The 20201-nt window shown below is 37.3% G+C and overlaps 1 protein-coding gene across 1 annotated transcript in view; it reads left to right on the forward strand.

Moving 5' to 3' along the window:
- The first annotated feature begins 620 nt into the window (after positions 1-620).
- Positions 621-20201, forward strand: part of CFAP69 (cilia and flagella associated protein 69) — a 29601-nt gene continuing 10020 nt past the window's right edge. Inside the window, exons 1-18 of the mRNA XM_058020688.1 lie at positions 621-737; positions 1580-1642; positions 3000-3065; positions 4114-4223; positions 6130-6206; positions 6951-7049; positions 8880-9029; positions 9154-9331; positions 10065-10185; positions 12090-12138; positions 12225-12346; positions 12818-13034; positions 13838-14002; positions 15246-15364; positions 15793-15911; positions 16816-16897; positions 18161-18353; positions 18883-19020. Of these exons, the coding sequence (XP_057876671.1) occupies positions 621-737; positions 1580-1642; positions 3000-3065; positions 4114-4223; positions 6130-6206; positions 6951-7049; positions 8880-9029; positions 9154-9331; positions 10065-10185; positions 12090-12138; positions 12225-12346; positions 12818-13034; positions 13838-14002; positions 15246-15364; positions 15793-15911; positions 16816-16897; positions 18161-18353; positions 18883-19020 (2185 nt within the window). The remainder of the gene's footprint in view (positions 738-1579; positions 1643-2999; positions 3066-4113; positions 4224-6129; positions 6207-6950; positions 7050-8879; positions 9030-9153; positions 9332-10064; positions 10186-12089; positions 12139-12224; positions 12347-12817; positions 13035-13837; positions 14003-15245; positions 15365-15792; positions 15912-16815; positions 16898-18160; positions 18354-18882; positions 19021-20201) is intronic.

Raw genomic sequence — 20201 nt, forward strand, 5'->3', positions numbered from 1 at the left:
AAATATTTGTTTGGAATCACTGTAGTTAATTATTCGTCAATGAACACCGAGATTGGCACTGAAAACTCAGGATATGTGTACATCCAATGTGATGTGTGTGCAACTTGCCGCAGGTGTGTCCAGATGCAGGAATGGCAGCTGAAGTGAGCAGTAGAGTACCTGAGAGCACACCGAGCGCTGGGTTGTCCTTGAATCTCAGCTGTCAATTAAACCTCAAACAGCTGCTCACTCTTTGCTAGTAGAAGATACCTGCATCCTTTCACTATTCTGTCCCGGCTTTTATTACTTTTTTGTATCAGTCTATGCACAGAAAAGCCTACTTTTGTCATTTTCCCCGCTGCCAGGCTGCCCCAGTCTGGGGTTTGTCGTGGTGGCATCTCATAGAGGGTTTTTGCACGATTACTTGTTATGGACCCACCGGCCTCTTCCCTTCCAGCCGCCCAGCACGTAGACGGGTTGGGGAATGGTTTTCTCAGAGACAGCAGCCCGCGAAGTGCCATTTCTGGCCGGGGGCGGAGAGCCGGAGCAGCGGCAGGCGGCAGGAGGGCCGGGCCGGGCCGGGCCGCGGCACCGCTCCCATGGCAACGGCCGGGCCGCGCTGCCGCCGCGGCGGAGCCGCCATGGCCTCGCTGGCCGCGGCCGAGCCCCCCGCCCCACGGGCGGCCTCCCGCTCCCCGGGGCTCGGCCCCTCTCGCAGCGGCAGTGAGAGGCGCTCGAACGCTGCGGACCCCGCTCAGGTGAGCTCTCCCGCGGGCAGGGGCACCTCCAGCCCCGGTGCTGGCCCGACCCCTGCCCAGTCCGGCCCGGTCCTGCCATATGCCCTGTGCCCTGTCCTGCCCTGTGCCCTGCCCTGTGCCCTGCCCTGCCATCTGCCTTGTGCTTTCTGCCCTGCCCTGCCTTGTGCCCTGCCCTGTGCCCTGCCCTGCCTGGCCATGCCCTGCCCGGCCCTGCCCTGCCCTCTGCCTTGTGCCTTCTGCCCTGCCCTGCGCCCTGCGCCCTGCCCTGCCAGGCCCTGCTCTGCCCTGCTGTGCCCTGCCCGGCCCTGCCCTGCCCCGTGCCCTGCCCCGTGCCCTGCCCTGCGCCCTACCCTGCCCCGTGCCCTGCCCTGCGCCCTACCCTGCCCTGCCCTGTGCCCTGCGCCCTGCCCTGCCCCGTGCCCTGCCCCGTGCCCTGCCCTGCCCTGTCCTCTGCCTTGTGCCTTCTGCCCTGCCCTGCCCCGTGCCCTGCCCTGCCCCGTGCCCTGCCCTGTGCCCTGCCCTGTGCCCTGCCAGGCCCTGCTCAGCCCTGCCCTGCCCTGTGCCCTGCCCTGCCCTCTGCCTTGTGCCTTCTGCCCTGCCCTGTGCCCTGCCCTGTGCCCTGCCAGGCCCTGCTCAGCCCTGCCCTGTGCCCTGCTCAGCCCGGCCCTGCGTCTTTCTCGGACCTGGAACAAACCCCGATGTGTGTTTGAATTTACTCATCCCTGAGTAAATTCATATTGGTTTAACGCGGCCATTTCACATTTTAAATGCCTTAAAAACAAAATTTAAAAATCGATTAAAAAAAAAAAAGTTTAAAAAGGTTAAAAGTGTTGCTTTTTCAGGATGCACAGTCGAGGTCAGTGGATTTGAATCACGTCATCGCACTATTCGGAGATTCAGGCTCAGTAAGTAACCCTACTTCCTCGCTGTCTCTGTTACACACGTGGTAATGGGGTTTTGACAAATTTTTTGTTGAGTAACTTTAGCACCCACCCTGAATAAACTCAGATGGGTTTATTATATCCAACACAAGTGGCTGGAGCTACAGAGCACAAAGATGAGTATTTCTTCTGATATTTGAATGCTTCTAAAGATGATAATTGTTATTTTTTAAAATGTTGTCAATTATTGATTTTTGTTTAAAAATACATAGAGAAAGAGAAGATCACACAGGAACTTAAAAAAAAAAAGACAAAGGCATGAGCATTCAAAAACTAGACATGCAGAATTTCTAGCATATTTTAGAATTTTAGAGTACTGAAACCTAGAGCTGGGAAATAGATGTACATATAACCTTATTAAAAGTATGCCATGAATTTATGTAATTGCCCAAGTTAACTGCTAACAGTTCTCCAGGGAGATGATCTTAAATGAAGGTGAAATATACAAAGGTCAATGTTGAAGAATAAATACAACTACCTACGCATACAGGAGTAGCATCATCTCTCATGGGCTTTCACAGATGATTTTTAGTCTCCACAAGATGATTTGGCAGATTAAACTCACTAAGCGATCAAATAATTTTGATCCAAAATATGGATAATTTATGCTCTTAAACAAGGACCTGATTTAACCTAGCACATTTTAAATTAATGCCCCACAGAGAAGTAGTTATTTCTTACCTCTTCCCCTTTTTTATTACAGAGCTGATATAATAAACTTACTGAATGAAGGAAAACTGCCATATGTTATTGTTTACTGCTTCTGTAGATATGATATGTAGATATGATAAAATTCCTGTAGGATTCTGGGCTTGTAGAGTCCTGAAACAACTTCCTGGCCTGCCTCAAGTTGCAGGTGCTCAGGAGAGCCGAAATGAAAGCTGCACATCACTGACACAGCCTGACATATCCTCACTTCAGTTGTTTTCAGCTTTGGATTTGAAGGCTGTTTCCTAGTGGTGTAGAGCACTCTAAGCCACGTAGATCTACATGCTTACACATTTATGTTGTGTGTAACATAGGTTTGGTTTTCTTAGCTGCTTTACAAAGAATCACAAAGAATTTAAGAGAAAGAGTCAACACGTTTGAACAGGAGTTTTTGAAAGCCTCTTCAGTTACAAGAGAACAGACTTCATACCTTGAAATGAGGGCTTCATCATGGAGTTAATCCTCCTTCAAAGCACTTTGAGAATTTTGTTGTGTCTTGTAAACTTTCAAATCTGGTTTCCACTTTCATTTAAACTTAAAGGGGCATAAACATAATCATTTAAGGTTCTTGGGCAAACTAAATTAAAACCGGTTTTTCATTCTTTTATTTAAGAAAGATTTGGAAGAAGAGCAGCTGAAAACTCTGAAGAAGGTAGTCAAGCATTTTGAAAATGGATTTGTATCCTTTTTGCCACTTTAGAATTCTAAAGTCATGGTGTTTTCTGTATGATAATAGTCTGAGTTTTCAGTAAAGCATTTGATGCTGTACTGTGCTTCCCCGTGGAGAACAGGGATATACATTCTCATCACTGGCCTCCTTGTGTGCACACAGCCAAGGTTGGCAGATTGACAAGATTCTTGGATATTAGATTCATTTGTCACAAATTTCAATAGAAGGTTCTCACCTCTACAGTGGCTGAAAGTGTCCAAAATGTAACTGGTGTACTTTAAACTCAGAACAGAAGAGCATAATAATTGCCTCTACCTAAAAAACAGCAGATAAAATAGCAAGATAAAAGAGACTTCCAGTAAGGAGACATTTTAAAGAAAGATGAAGTCAGACTAATTTATCTGAAACCTTTTTTCATATTTACAGTACAAACTGAAAGGTTCCAATAATGAGAAGTACTAAGGAGGGTGTTGGTATGTGGAAAAATGTTATTAATTTCATACAGTTCAGATAACTGTACAGTGATTTAAGGCATCACATTACAACTGAGTTGTGTTCTTCAAGGCACTTTCTGTGAGTCATTGGATTGGTAGTAACTTCTCAGTCTCAATTCAGCCTTGATTTTGTGCCTCTACCCTTAAATTAAGTAATCTCCATATGTATTTGGGTCCAGATTTTCAAATTTCAGTTAGTCACTTGGGACTAGAGGAGAAAGCAATTCAAATATCACAAGGCTGTCTCAGAATTTAGGTAGGTAAATCTAACATTATGATGTAAAAGCTTTTCATCCTCCATTTTTAGAAATTTAGAGCTGAGCATCCAGTGAGTTCAGCTAAGAAGACACCTAAATCAGATTTGCAAAAGTTGTACTTATGCAAAAGTAAGGCTGCTTCGAAAAGCTTGACTCACATACTTCTTTTAAAACACCTAACTTTGTAAATATTGGTCTTCTGTTTTCTTGGCTGTGTCTTTGAAGTCTGATGAGCACAGTTTTCAGCTTTTTCTGCTGATTCATAGTGGTACAGATGATTTTATTTCCTTAATTTCACGTTAAAAGCCCATTAAGGATATTGCACAAATTACTGATGTTCTTAACCTGTGTGCAGACAAAATGTATGAGCAAGAAGCTTTCACTGAGCCTTTATGTGAACTTATTAAACTGTTTGGGTAAGTACCTGAGCCCCTCTTTTAGAGATTTAAATACTGCTTATTAACAGGTTTATATATTTTCTAAGGAAACTGTCATATTCATGCAGCATTTACCTACAAAGTACCTGTAACTGCAAGGTATCCATTGGATCATCCTTTTTACCAAATGTCTTTTACTTGTGTGCAGTTTCTGGTGACGTGGATGAGGTTCCTATTTTAACAGTTCAGTATCTGTGCAGTTAGATGTTACAGAATTCAAAGGTGTGTTGTACTGGGCCCCAGCTTGCTTGGAAGTGAGGTTCCCCAGGGTCTCTTGTTGCCCAAGTCAATCTGGGACTGCTGGCCTCAAAGGATTCAGCAGCTGAGTGGTACTGAGGTGTGTTTTGCTGTTTCAGACAAGCTCTTAAGTGAGTTTAAAAACTTAGGGTGACACAAAGACATTCTAATACCTGAAGGTAAGCATTACAAAATGACAAGCCATATTACAGGGGAGAATGAATGTCAACAGGATTTATATTTATTTTTAAAATGCATTGCATGAACTTTTGGGCATCTTTGTTGTCATACTGTATTTCAAGTAATCTGTAGAATAGAATTTAGGTGTTATCCACACTTGTCAGATTTTTCCTCTTCAATAATTCAGTCAAGTTTTTTATGGTATGCTAGTAGCTACAGTTACTCCTGTATTTAATTTCATTTCAGGAGAATAAGGAAGAAAAAAAACACCTGTGCATAGTAAAACAGATATTCAGATAAATTTTTACATAGCTTCCTCTCAACCGTTAGGTTTAATAAACACAGAACCTCTCAGCTGAATCTTTTAGTTCCCTCAGCACCCTGAGATGTACTGTTTTTCTTTGCTGCCACACAGTGGGGAATGAGGAGGTACATCATGGAGTTTAATTGTCTTTGGTTTTTGCTAGAAGCATGATAAAACTGAGAATGAGTGTATAAAGTCAATAAAATGTATCTGGGAGATTTTTCCTCTTTTAGACCAGTTCAGCACTAATTGTGGTTTCTGCAATGAATATGTTTTGGAAAATTGCACCCTTGGGTTTTGCTTTAATTTCTGTACTATGGAAATTCAACCACAATTCACTATTACTTCATATGACAGAGAAGCCTTTTTTAAAATTCAGTTTCAGATACATTAATTTCTCCAGTAAAATAGTAAAATAGTCCAGTCTTTTGTAGCTGCTTCTGTTTACCTGTCTTCTTCCCACTTTCTTTTTTTCCAATGTCTTTTTTCTTCCTCCCCTGCCTCTCCCAGCATTTATTTCATTGTTTGTTCTCTCCTTCCTTTTCCTCTGGTAGTGTTTACAGAGGTAAACTTACTGGAAAGCTGCTTCCACAGTATGTACTGCAGAGACCCTAGCATAATATTGTAATGTTTACTGTTAGACAGTTTTTAGCACTTACATGTTTATGTCCCCAGTATTTTTAATATGTTATTGAGTATTTATTAATATCCTGTTTTTAAAAAGAAATTTGTTATTGTGCTATTTGGAGTCCATTTATTTGGTTTACTTTTATCCATTTCAAGAAGTCTTGCCCAGAGATAGGATCCCTTTTTTCCACCTCTGCACGTGTCTATGCATAGCCTAGCTCTGTAATAGCCTGATAGTGCCTAGGTTCTAGGATTTAGTCTTCCACATTTAAATTACATTTGTTTATTCATCATGTCTTGTTGCATCATATTTGAATTATTAAAATATTATCTATGAACATGTGCCACTAATTACCAACATGTAATTGCAGATTATGAAGCTTTTAGTGTAGAATCAGCATTGCAAAGAGTGCATTCATCCTAGAAAATGTGTCCTTATCTGAAAACTTGTCAAGGAAGAAGAGAAGAGCTACTGAACTTTTCTGGTGACTTCATTAACTATTACATAGTTGTAATATTTTTAATTTCATTTTGCAGGTTACCATTTCAAAAAAGGAAATCATCTGATGAAGCAAACTATTCCGTTGAAGTTTCACAATCCATTACACAACTGGGTGAGTGTAACCTGATACGCCACAATAAAATTATTATTATGCCACAATAAAATCAACTGTATTATTAGCATGATTTTAATTTACTGTTACTCCTTAGTAAATGTAGGTAATTTCTTTAAATTATTCATTCAATCCTCTGTGTTTTTTCATGTTAGAGACAGTTTTTACTTTGCTCTGCAGCTAACCTGAAGATTAGCCTGCAGAATTACCTATTTGCCAATGTCAAAAGCTATATGAGAACATGTTATCAGTGCACATGAAGAAGTAAACGTGTATCTAGCCTGTTCCATTTCATTTTGATATGAGAAATGGGGGTGTCACTGTAAACACTGAAACCTGGGATGCCAGGAACATGTATCCTTCCTGCTTCTATGCTCTTTTTATTTCATATCATATCTGCTTAGATGAGTTTCTAATGGCTTGGTAGTGATGACAGCAGCTTAGTGTTAGTAGCTTTCCTCAGAATTCCCCAACTTCTGGAATACCATGCAGTGCTGTATAAGTGTCTGTAGCCATAAAGCAGAGAAGGTAACTTTTTGATTAAACTTAGGCTACTCCTCTAAGATGCCTTTGTCATCTCCAGTGTGGGAGTCACTGCCTCTTGAATATTTTGTAATGAAACTTTGCATGAAATTACAAATTTGTAGGTAATAATAAGTGCTGTAAAAAGAAGAACACTGTGTTAAGAATACTTTCTAAGAAGTTATAAAGTCTGTTAATTACATTTATTTCTCTTTCTGACAGGTTACTTGATGAGCATACAAAGCTCTCAGGTTAGAATACAAATCTGTAAGAGTGTTGTTAATTTTTTTAATACGGACCTACCAGGAAAACTACTTTCAGGTAAAGCAGGGTATTTTTATTTTTTAATGATCCCAACTATTTTGAAATGCCTCTTTTAATTAGCTATTGATTAGTTTTTCTTTATAACTATGGTTACTGTATCTCATATATTAAATATATAACATTGGCAAATATATAATTACCATATTTTTATAGAGGTGCATATTCTAAATCTGAAATAAGTTCATCAATATACAAGGAATTAATTATTGCACTTACAAAATTATCATTAAATAGCATCCAGAAAATGTGAAGTGATACAAGATCTCTGAAATCTGGGTAATGGAGGGGAAAAAAAAAAGTAGTTAGGATCAGAATTATAAGAAGGGAAATGTAGTTTTCAGGTTTTTATATGTAGCCTGGAGAGAAGCAGCTTTGCTTTCACTTGTGTTGTGAGGGATAGATCTGCATCCATTTAAATTTGATTGAGTTCATATTGTACGGACACCTTTGAGCATGGGTTTGAATAAATGGTGTGACTTATTTCTGCAGAAGGAGGCATGATCAGAATCCACCATTATATAATTCCTTTGACTCTTAGGATGGTGCCAGAGACTGTGGTCAGGTGAAGTCAGTCATGGATCCCTCCCAGAGGGGCACAGCATCCCGTGCTCTGAGACCGCACTGTCTCTATAGGCAGCCAACCTCGAGTCAATATTGCCACAGTGTGGCTCGGGAGGGCAGGTCAAGGAGCATGCTTGGTGTCACTGTGCTCCCCTGCTGTATTTCTGCAGTGGGGCACTAATCCTGTGCCCTTTTACAAGTTTTCATCTATTTTAGGAGGCCTAAAGAAGCTGCTGCTACTACAACACTTTCAAAATTCTACAAATGGGAAAGCATGCAAATCTGTTTTTACCTTGCAAACAAGACTCAAATCCTGCATGTGGCTATGTGTGCATTTAGTTCTGTATCTGTAAATAATTCCATCAGGATAAATGAATGTTATTGAGCAATTTTGTTTTTCTTCTTCCAATTTAGAAAATAGGATATGTTATCTTTAAATGAAGAATGTGTTTCAGTCTGATTTTTTAAGTCAAATATTTCATCTCGAAGCATATATGTACATCTTGCCAAAGTCTGACCCTGCAGAGTTCTCTTATCTGTAAAGTAATATCAACTTTGAGCCTATCAGAGTGTGTGCTTAGTTAAACTTCATTTCACCATGTGAATTATCTGTATTTATCAATTTGTACTTTATGAAATTTGATATATATATATATAGTGTGTATATACACATATATATGTATTTAAGCTGCTTAAAATAAGCTTTGCTTTCGTGAGTTATCATAATATGAGAATAAATATGAATTTATTTTCTCCATGCTTCACCTTCCCCATAATTTAGTAATGAAATACAGATTTGCATATGCATGGACAAAAGTAAAAACGTTGACACATTAGAAAGTCAAGCTTGTAAATCAAAGTTTGGATTCACCTATTTTAAGTAATATGATGATAGAATGCAATAATTCTCTAGTCAACAGACTACTGAAGAGAACTAGGTTACTGATGACTGAAGAAAGTTTTTCACTTCTATAGCCCTGCTTTTACTTTCATTGTCTAAATTCTAAGCAAGTAATTTGTTTCTATAGCATTGAAATCTGCTTGAGGGTGAGTCAGTTGGATGTTTTATAGGCACTATTCAGATATAAAAAAGCAGCTCTTGTGTATTGGATTGTTTTTCTTAACTGCTTGAAATATGATACGTGATTTTCAGTCCTTTCTTTAAAAAGTATGAACAGTTTATGAAGTAATCAAAATTCTGGGGTTTTACTGCATTTAATTTTACTGCAATTTACTGCATTTTAATTAAAGCTACTGTATGTACAGGTTACCAGCCAACAAGTCCAAACTATAAAATCCGGATGGCTGAAATAGGAGGATTAGCAGAAATTCTTGTTTTGTCACTAACATTAGTTGAAAATCAACTTACTGAGAAGTTGTGGGTACTTAAAGCTCTCCAGCATCTTTCCATCTCTGGTTAGTACAAACTGTTCTTTCAATAATCTTATTACCATTGATCTTAAATAATTTGTTCTCTGAACATGCCTGAAACAATTACTGACCTATAGAGAATTAATTACTGTGATTTACATAATTTCAGGAGAAAGTTGTGAACAAATGGTGAACGTCCAAGGAGCCAGGAGGCTTTGTTTGTGTCTGAATGGTGCTGATCCCTCAGGACAGCTGCTGTTCCGTTCCTCAGATATCCTATGGAACCTGCTAGAAAAAGTCTCAAAAGAAGAAGTTGTTAATCAACTCAGAAGCTTGGAATGTGTACAGTAAGTACAGGGAGCATTTAATGAATTACTTTTGTCATTGTGGAGACATCTGGAGCATTTCTGTTGTGTAGCATTTTGTTGGAAATTAACTGATAGAAATGCAAATGGATGTCTGATTAGATCCTCATTAAGACTTCATTATTAAGATAGTAGTTGCTGTTACAGGGCAAGAACAAGGTGCTCTGCTGCATAGTGCTTTGTACAATAGAAGAGTTAAGTGCATCATTTTGAAGCTCCCACTTTAGGCATAACAGGCCAGTATTTCTTCACTATTGAAGTGCTGATGTTACAAAATTACAAGGAATTTCTATGCCATGATGTACAAGTTTTAGTTCTAGATCCTCTTCTGGAGTAAATAACAGGTTCTTCCTTAGTGAGTTAGACTGTTTTAACTATTTAAGATTAGGCTATTCCTTCTCAATAATCATTCAGCAATGTCCCGTTCCACATTTAGTAAATACTGTGTCTTTATATTACTTAGTTAAAACACAAACAGTGGAAGATGCGATTTTTACTATATGCATCTTGCATCTACGAATAAATGGGATGTCTGGTGGTACCCAAATGAATCCACTTCATAATAAAGTTCATAATAAAGTTTTAAGCTTTTTCTCTTGTAGTTAAACCCCGAGGCTTTGAAAAGTATGATGCTGAATGAGGATTCATATATGTGGAGCTGTCCAACATTAGAATATCAAAGAAAAAGGTAAAATGTATTTCTTTTTCTTTTAAGTGCTTTGAAAGAAGCGTTTGTAGAGCTCGTGTGTGGCTTCCGGCACTGCGATCACCAGCTGCGGAATGACCTCTTGGTGATTGCCACCTTACTAGCTGAAAGCCCTGCAGTACCTCTGATTGTAAGTATTTAGAGTTGTATTCCAGACACTGATAGCTTCTTCTTTGCTTTTGTTAGCTTGGTATTCTCCCCCATTTGAGTTCTAACATTTATTTCTCCTGTGTCTCCAGTGCTTTTTTCTTTCTTGGATTTGCTGAGCAAGAAAACTTCTTTCTGTAGTTGTCTTTACCTCAAAGAGACTTAAAATCTGTAGGTAATTAGCCCAGAATACTATCAACCTTATTTAATTCTTAGAAAATCACATTAACATTATCTATGTGCAAAATTTAATGTTAATTCTTGTATTCTTGTATGGATTCTTGAATATGCCATTCTCCTAAAAAGAGTTTTGCACTAAATCTCAATTTTTTGTTTGAAGATGTAAGCTATATTCAGATGACTGAAATCCAATGTGTGCCTCATAACTGGGAACAAGAGGGATGTGCAAAAATCAGCTCAGGAGCTCTAAGATTCTGAGAAAATAATTAGGTCCAGTTAATAAGAGGCACATAAATTCTTTTAAAGACTACGTCACATAATGCACTACCATGACTTGCCTGAAATGTAGATGACTCATTCTTTTGTAACATTCCAGAATTTTTATGAGAAACTTGCAGAGAAATTAACTTTATATAGAGGTTAATATTGCTTTAGTCTCTTGTTTTACATTTGAGATTTACAGGTTCAAATGAAGTTGGGACATACAGACTGAATAATTAAGCAATCAGATCCCTGTGGATTAATTGGCTGTTCAGGAATATATTACTTTCCTGTTGAAGAGAAGTTTACCAATTGGCTGTATTACTAAATGAAGATTACAGACTTTTCATTCAAGCTTTTCATTTAACACCAACTAGTATGAAATGTCTGTTATACAATTGAAGCAACATATTGAATATCTAAAACATTCGAATTGTTTATCTGGCTGTAGAAACAGGGCATTTTATTCCTACAAAGTAAGTAAACCAGATATGTATTTTTTATTCCTTATAATAAAAGGAAGAAAAATTGTTTCTATGCAAAGAAAATATTAAAATAATTTAATTTAGGTTTTTTACTCTCAGCCTGCCTAGAAATTTTACAAGGTATAAATATAAGGTGGAAAAAACATTAACATTACTATTTAATACTGCCTTAGAGATAATACTATAGCAATTTGCTTCAGAATGTTCCCTTTTCTTCTTAATATACTATCCAAGCAACTTCAGAAAAGTTAGTCTTATATTTTATATAGTTCACAAATCTGCACAGGAGTCTGAACTTTTGAAAAGGAAAAGTTTTCTCATCACAAGCAAACTGTAAAATTTATGTAAAGTTCATATTGATATCATTATCTTTGTGTTAGGAAAAAAACCTGTTTGCTAATTGCTTACCTCAGAAACAACTCTCCTTTGCCTCTAATGTGCCGCAGAGACACCTCCTGGCTTTGGTCCTATCCATAGTTATATTAGACATTATTGTCCTTCTGTTAGCGCTCTGGGAGCTGTGATTTACAAGATTTTATTTCTGAGCTTTTCATATGTAGTATTGTTAAATTCTTCTTCCCCCTACATGCAGTTTTCATAGGTACTGATGACCCTGATGTAAAACATGACCAAATGCATTTTAACAAACAGCTCTAAAAACACTGAGAATATTTTTTGTGTTAGATTATAGTAGTGAATACAAATGTTTGGGACTTCCCCACAGAAGTTCAGACTTGTACTGAATGAAGCATGGGTTTAACTAATTGTACCCTTAGGACTGCAGTTAGTTATTGTTGTATAATGTCCAAATGGTTGTTCAATTCTTTGATAAAATTCTGTTTATTCTGCCATAGGATACATTAAATTCTGTGTTCTGAAGAAAAAAGTCATGCCAAAATTAAATCATAAGTCTTAATTTCACTGCAATTTAATTAATGTGTGTTTTTTGAATGCCTATTAGGAAAGTGGATTTGCAAAGATCTTAATAGTACTTGCAACATGTACTGAAGGTAAGAGATTCTGTAGTGCATAATTACACAATTTTTGCTTTTAATTATGATTTTTTTTTGTAACTTATCTACCATTTCCATCATAGTTAAACTTCCCAATCCTTTGGTAAAAGGTTTTAAACTTACCTATTCCTACGAGGATTTTGAGATGAAGAAGTTACTATTTAATATAATAGGAATCTTATCTAAAGACCCATCTTCTGCACAGGTGAGTTGTAACAGAACAGAAAAAATTTTTATTTTTTTTAAAGAAAAAAGAATCATGAGAATATTACTTATCTCTCCATCTACCATAGTACAGTACACTGAAATTCTCTGTTCTCCAAATTAAGAATTAATACATAGCTTCAGACCAAGCCCTGCTGTTGAAAAGTAGCATACAATTTCTGTTTTAGAAAGTTACAAACTTAGACCATGCTAGGGAAATTGCTGACAAGTCACTGCAGAGCATTGTTGAAATACACCTGAAGAATATAATAAAATTTAGCAAACCACAATCTCTGGGAAAGCTACAGAATATAAAAAGAGTTTGCCTGTACTTGTAGTGTTCATGACATATTTTCTCAATTAAAAATTAATTTTGTTATTGTAGGACAGATAAAGTTGACTCACCCTTTAGATTTTTCTTATTTGCATGTGAAACCTGTAAACTGTCTTTTTCTTTGTCTGGACTCTGCAGCTCTTCAGTGAAAATCATGTGGTCCCAGCTTTGCTTTATTATGTAAAACAAAATCAAAGGTCTGCATTTCCTGACTGGTCTGCTGCCCAATATGAAGAATTACAGCTTCATGCACTTGCTGTTTTAGCTTCAGTGGCTCCTGTGTTAGTAGACAAATATTTGTCCTGCCAAGCGAATACTCATCTCCTTGTGTTTCTAGAATGGTGTATAAGCCAAGGTCAGTGGGTTCTCATGGCTTTCACACACAGGTAACCTCAAAACAGTTCAGCTGAACCTACTTTCCTTAACAGGAAAGGAAAATGTTAAACTCATGATGTCGGAATGGTTCTTTTTCATAGGTCACCTAAGAAACAAATGTTTCCAAAAAACAACAAACCTTTTTTTTCTACTGAAGGATGAGCTGGTGCCCCTCTCCCTGTGTACCACTATATTGATATTCCTTCAGACAAACACCTCTGTTGTCTGTGTTTTAAGTGAGCCAGGCCCTTCCCTTGTGGCAAGAAGTCCAAGCAGGAATTCCTGCCATGAGACAGGACATGTTAACTCAGAGTCGTACATGGTGAGACAGGTTCCAGACTACAGCTGGCTTCTGGGCATCAGATAAGAGTGTGGGCTAAGCAAAAATAGAACTAAGTGCACTCAGTGTTCCTGCCCAGATTTCTAAGGATAGGTATGTTTCATCCTAAAATTGGTATGTTAAATGTCATACCAAACATAACATTTTCAGTTTGTGAAACTGCTCATGAACCTAGTAAGGGTAAAAAATGTGTAATAATTTTAAATGTTCACCAAAATCTTACCTTTCTTATGCATGTAAAAAGTGTAGTGCTAAACAAAAAGGCTTATTACTAGATGGTTTTAAACAAGAATAATTTCTAACTTCATCAGGGTTTGGGGGTTTTTGTTGTTGTGTTTTGGATTTTTTGGGGTTTGTTTTGTTTTGTTTTTATTTTTTCTGAGCACATTCTTCTGAACATAGATTGTGTGCCAAAACCAGTATTGGTTGTGATTGCTCCACAGATCCTTTCTTTGGTCGAGGTAACAGTTTCCATGGAACAGGCGGTCGTGGCACCAAACTCGCGCAAATGCGCTACAGCCTCCGAGTTCTGAGATCTGTTGTGGCCCTTTATAATGATGCTGTGAACAGTAACTTGTGTGACCAGGGAGCAATTAGCCAGCTACTGGGTAAAGCACAGTTTGTATTGCTGTTCTTTAAATAGTACATTTCTGTTGACACTGAGAATGTTCATGTGTTTTTGTGTGCTGTGTTTTTAGTGTGTCCTTCAACAGCTGAAAAACTAAAAAGTCCTCAGCCAATTAATCCAAGATGTAACTGATTTGATGTTAATTTTTTTTTCATCTCAATACACATGGAATGAGATAAGCAAACCAGACAGTTTTAAAAGTCTAGATGTTTAATTTCAGAGCAAAAGCTGCCCCTTCTCACTTTATGTTACTGCATTTGGAAGATCTTGTTTTTGTTGTGGCAGTCCCCAGAAACTCCAGCTCATGAGTATTTTTCCACCTAGGTCTATCAGAGTGTTGCTTTCCACAACTCTGCTGTAGCACAGAATAAAAATAATAGCAAGGTACCTTTATATGAACAGCATGAAGAAAAAAAGCAGAATAAAACTGCTTAATCTCTGCTCCTGCAATTTTAGAGCACTTCTTGTTCAGTAACACATACCTACTGTTAAATTTGGTTTTAAGTTTCAAAATAAGCTGGTTTAAGTTCTTTTCTTACAATATCAGAAAGTTTTCAGTACTCTGTAGGAAACAAAACAGGAAAGATCCTTTGGAATTCAAAGACTGTGTTCTAATAAAAAGCCTAGAAATTAATTATTTTATAGCCTCAGTTCAACTCCAGTGAAAACTCTGTGGGAACCTACAGCTTTTCGTGAAAGTAAAATTATTACTATACCTTACATATCAGAATCAAGTAACTTTTACTCTAGGGGAATTTTGTGTATGAATGCCCTCTTCCACATAGTGGCTCCAAGAGTGACTTTCTCAGCAAAGGTGGTATTTCATGTCTTTCCCACATTTCCACTATCTGTTCAAACATTTGTGAAGCGGTGGAGTAGAGTGAAGCAGCCAGTTTGTTGTCTTTTTCTAAGAGTTCTTTAATTCCTATCAGTTCCCTGAATTCCTTACACTGGCACAATCTAAGGGGCAGCACGGAGTCTGAGCAAGGAAGAAGTCAGTGCAAGCTGCTGTCTTTAACTCTGTCACCAAGAGTAAAGGCCATGAAACTGCAGCATCAGAGTGCACCTCTTGTGGAAGCTATTATTGAAACACAAGAGATAAAACTGAACTTACTTTAAAAATCCTTTCATATAAATTTGAGTTTTGTAAAAAGCAGCAGCTGTAATAGAATTTTGACGTGTGTATAGAGGCATTCATATATATAAAATATATCCATTCACAGACATCCTAAAGTATGCAGCAGACATATCTAAAGAAAAAGAAAGTATTGCTCTACTGGAAATCCAAGCTGACATATTATTTATTTTGTCTGTTCTCTGTGAAGATGATAACGACAGAAAGGTATGTATCTTTCTACCTTTTACTGTGCAGAAAGTGTCAAAACATATTATATTTTCTTAAAAGGGAGACTGCTCTTTTGTGTTTTAATTGAAAAGCAGGTGTCAATTGCAGTTCATTGTTAACGAGTCATGTTTCTTGACCCAACTAAAATATAAAAGCAGTCAGAAATCCACTAGCAAGTGTTGAACCTATTTGATTATTAATTTACATTATTTTGAAATTGATATATGAAAGTGTGTTAAGAAATTAATTAGAACTTTGGAAAAACTGAAAGTCTTTTTTCCTACGTGTACCTCCTGCTCTAACAAGTGGACCAAATTTATTGCAATATAAATATTTACATTTCCCATTTTCTGTTGTATTTTCTTACATGTTTAAATTTAGTAAATATGGCTTTAGAAACATTGCTTTGATTAACATTTCAACAGGAACTATTCAGCTGTGAAGGAATTGATATTCTCGTCTCATACTTAAAGATGGATCCAACGAGGTTATGTAGTGGAATAGGCCACAATTGTGTCCTCCTCAGTGCCCTGGACTGCTTGTGGTTAGTGAAGTATTTTAGCAGCAGTAACTTGGAAAAATGTCAAATCTTGCATTTTTTCTGCTATGCTATGACCTTTCTCTGCATATGTAGGCCTTTCTTCTGTTTATAGTGTATAAAAATTCTTCATAAAATTTGACTAATTAAAAATTATGCAAAAGAAATGAAATACACTGCATGTAAGATTTTCTAAATATGTATTCAGTGTGACAACCTCACTCCCCACACAGAGTGACCTCCTGACATGCAGAGTTACTCAAGACTTTCTAAGAGAGGCATATGGTTAGAGTCTGTAAATAAGTTTAGAGAGGTAAACAGCAGGCAAGAATAGACCAATATTAGCAAAAACCTATGTAAACATAAGAATTGTCTGTAAACTGGCTATATTGGGCTAAAAATATTTTAAAGATTGCCAGTACATGGGAGGAAAATAATTTTTTTTTTTAAGGCAGAGGTTGATAAATATATTAAAAATCAAAATGATCGTTTTAATCTGGGAGAAGCAAACTGTTGCCAAAAAAAGTATTGCTTGACTCACCCCCTTGTTTTTGCTGGCAGAAATACTCATGCAGCCCTACAATAAATCAAATTAGGGACATAACCTGGTTAAATTTTAAACTCGTTTACTGAGTTGGTTTCAGTTTAAATACATATTCCAATTGATTGAGAGCCTGCCAAATTTGTCAGGATGCTTCAAGGAAGGTGTGCCACCTGCTGGAGAAGAAAGAGTAGTCAAGCAGGTATATTTAGTTATAGGTGTAAATGAAAGGCACATGAAACATGATTTTTCTGCTCCCTGAATATTGCATACCAAATGGTATGAAATTCAGTGAAATAAATCTGATGATTGTAGAATGTACAGAATCATAAAAGTTTTTCTACATAAGGGATATTATTTCTGTTTAAGGTCCTGTGTCATTGGATGTTTCATTGCAGAGGAATCTTTTATTGAGAAGCAGGGTGTTTTTCTCCTTCTGGATTTGTTGGCAGTAGGTATTTTTATTACTGGTTTTGTAGAATGAAAGAGTCGGAAAACAACATGGCAAATTTTGTTATTTTTGTTGCAGTATCTCCTAAGACCAGTATGATACAAAAAACCCAACCAAACAAAACCAAAAAAACAAACAAAAACCAACACAAAAAAAACGCGAGTATATTTAACTGCCTGAGAGATACCCAGATATCTGCTCAGAAATTATTGTATAGGTTTTCCCTGTATCTTTTTTTTCTTTTTTTTTTTTTAATACATATTTGACAGAGGGAGTTTTTATTTTAACAAAATTATACTATTTTTGAAAAGAAAACCCAAACTTTGCTCTCAGTTTGGATGACATCTCTCTTTAGAAAAGCATTTCAGTTCTTCATATTGAAGTTAATAGGAGCACTTGATGGCTTTAACGGTTTTTATGTTTGAAGTTACCTTGTACATATACATTGTGTGTATAGCTACTTCTGTGGATCTTGGACATGGAGCTGGCACAGACATCTCAACTCTTAGGAAATAAAAATGCACCTTCCTTGGGTCGTTCACTCCTCATTCACACTGGTTGTGCTGTCAGCCCCTGATGTTCTTGCAGTGCAAGGCTGCAGACCCTCAGAATAGCAGAATCATAGAATGGCCTGGGTTGGAAGGCACCTTAAACATCACCCAGTTCCAGCTCCCCTGGCCATGGGCAGGGCCACCTTCCACTAGAGCAGGTTGCTCAAAGCCACCTCCAGCCTGTCCTATCCAGCCTTCAGGGTTGGGACACCCACAGCTTTCCTGGGCAAGCTGTTCCAGTCCCTCATCAGCCGCAAAGGAAGGAATTTTTTCCCAATATTTAATCTAAACTGACCCTTTCTCAGTTTGAAGCCCTTGCCTCCTCTCAGCTGCTGCCAAAAGATCTGGCCACAAAAGAGAAGGTGTGCTGTGAGGTACTGCTCAGCCTCTGCCTTCAGAGTGCTGTTTCTTACAACAATAAACCTTGGTAACAGCATATGATCCTGGAGCCATGTCCACAAAAACTACTAGTGATTGTACACACAGGAATGCATCTTATATGATCCTATCCTCATGTTCCTTGATTTATGGAACTTTGCATAGCAGGATAACAGAAACTTTAAGGATGTACAAGCTTATACACTAATTTTGTGCAAATACTAGTGATTAAAAGCTTGCAGTTACTTGATTTCATAGTACACAATTTCTCAGAAAGAAGACATCAATGTATTTTGAACAGTTTAAAACTTTATTTACTTTATCCTTGATGAAGGTAAGGGACAACAACCTGTGCAATATAATTCTTGGAATCTTGGTTGAATTTTCTGACAACCCTAAAACTGTTTTGCACATGAGTATCTGGCGAGGGAAGAGAGACCGAACAGCAGCAAACGTTCTTGTGCAGTTATGGAGACAGGAGGAGCAGGATTTGGGAGTCAAACGTGATCAAAATGGAAAGATTGTTGGTAAGTTTTGTGATGCATGTGGAACTGTGAGCAGTCCAGTAAAATAATGACTTTCTTTGCTCTTGTAGTCTGAATTCTGATGACAGTAAATAACAGCATTTATAACTTTACACTATAATTCTTACCAAACCTAAAATATTTTCAGTTTCATTTATTTTTTATTTCATTTTAGTTATTCATTTATTTTCATTTTATTCTGGCCACTATATGGCATTTTCTAGATCAGCTGGGAATGGACCAAGTATTGAACAGAACAATGACCAGCTTTTCTAATGCTAGACAGTTGAACTGCTTAATTTCTTCTACAAAAGGCATTTTATTTTGTTCTATGTTGTAAAAAGAAGTGAGTGCTGTTCTCACAAATTTTTAGTCATGCTGATTAAAATTTCCTGACCCAGATTATGTTCAACTCTTGGCCAAACAATCCAAATTATTTACAAGGTGTCCACAAAGTAAGATGGATTTCCTCTAAGTTTGGGATCATACTACTACTTCATTCTTCTAATCTGGTTTTGTGTTTTTGTATTAGACCCCAAGAGACCTGTTATGACCAGCTTCCAGAGACAGCAAAAGGTCATTCCAGTGCCTGCCTGCTGTCCCAGTTTTTCCGTCATGGAAATTTCAGAGAGCATACGGGCAAAAATTTATTCATTATTTTGGAAGCTAGGTAAGACAAATGAGTTGCCTTGTTAGTGTCATATTTGTTATTAAACTGAACTTATAAATAAAGTTACCATGAAGAAAAAAACGAAAGTCAAAGAAAACATGATTCAGCATCAGTACTCTCTAATTGATAGATGCTTGGTCATTATGGTTTTTTTTTAGTGTCCCTCCTTATTAGGATTTTAAGACTTTCCCACTACTTTGCTGCCCCTACCACCAGGAAGAATTTTCTTAGGACTAAACCTAAAATTTGCTTGAAATTCTCTGCAATTTATTTTCCTACACACAATATCACTTTCATATATTTTAGTACTCGTACATTTATTTCTCTAGATTGAGAAAGATATTACTCATTGATTGCATTTTCTAACATAATCTCTAGTTATTCTTGTTTTTTCTGTAGTCTTTCCAATTGAATCAAATTCTTCTTGGTCTGTAGTGTACCAAAGCTGAACACAGTACTCCAACAGAAGCCTCACAGCCATACAGAGTTATGTTACTCTACACATCTTGTAAATAAACATTCAGACATAAATGTAACAGTAGCTGTATTCCTGGTGCCATGATATTGTTTGCTCATTCAACTTAGGATGTTGTACAGGTGGCTATTCCTGTAGAGTAGAATGTTCCATTTGTCCTTACTGAATTAAATTCTGTGGTTTTAGATAGTTTTTCAGAGTGGCAAGATTAATTTGCATTTTAATATTTACTTTCAAAGTGTGGCAGTCCCTCTTAATTTTTCATTGTTTGTACACTGAATATGAATACTCATTATACCCTTGTCTTAAAACCTAGACTGAATTCAAGATAAGTGATAAATTCTTCCACATCCATGAGATTTTTTTTTCTGTCTGCGGACAAAAGTTGGGTCTTAGTTTTCAGTAATTCATGTGGATATTAATTTTTTTCTGCTAATATTTAGCTGCATAAACATTATCTAATTATTTGTTTCAGGGTTTTTTTTAGGCTTATTTTTGTTTTCATGTCCATCCTCTGCAGGTTCAAAGATAATTAGTAATTGTTCTGAGATTGCTTGCCAGATCTCTGCTTTACCTAGAGAATGAGCGGGTTTGAAAACATCCTTAGTTTCTCTAATAATCTATAGTTACTTGCTTCTCTGTTGTAGGAGCTCCAGGCTCCTACTAATTTTAGTAATGTTAATTATATTGAATGTTGAATCACAGC

Source organism: Melospiza georgiana, chromosome 1 (genome assembly GCF_028018845.1).
Source record: "Melospiza georgiana isolate bMelGeo1 chromosome 1, bMelGeo1.pri, whole genome shotgun sequence".
In the NCBI taxonomy this organism is placed as follows: domain Eukaryota; kingdom Metazoa; phylum Chordata; class Aves; order Passeriformes; family Passerellidae; genus Melospiza; species Melospiza georgiana.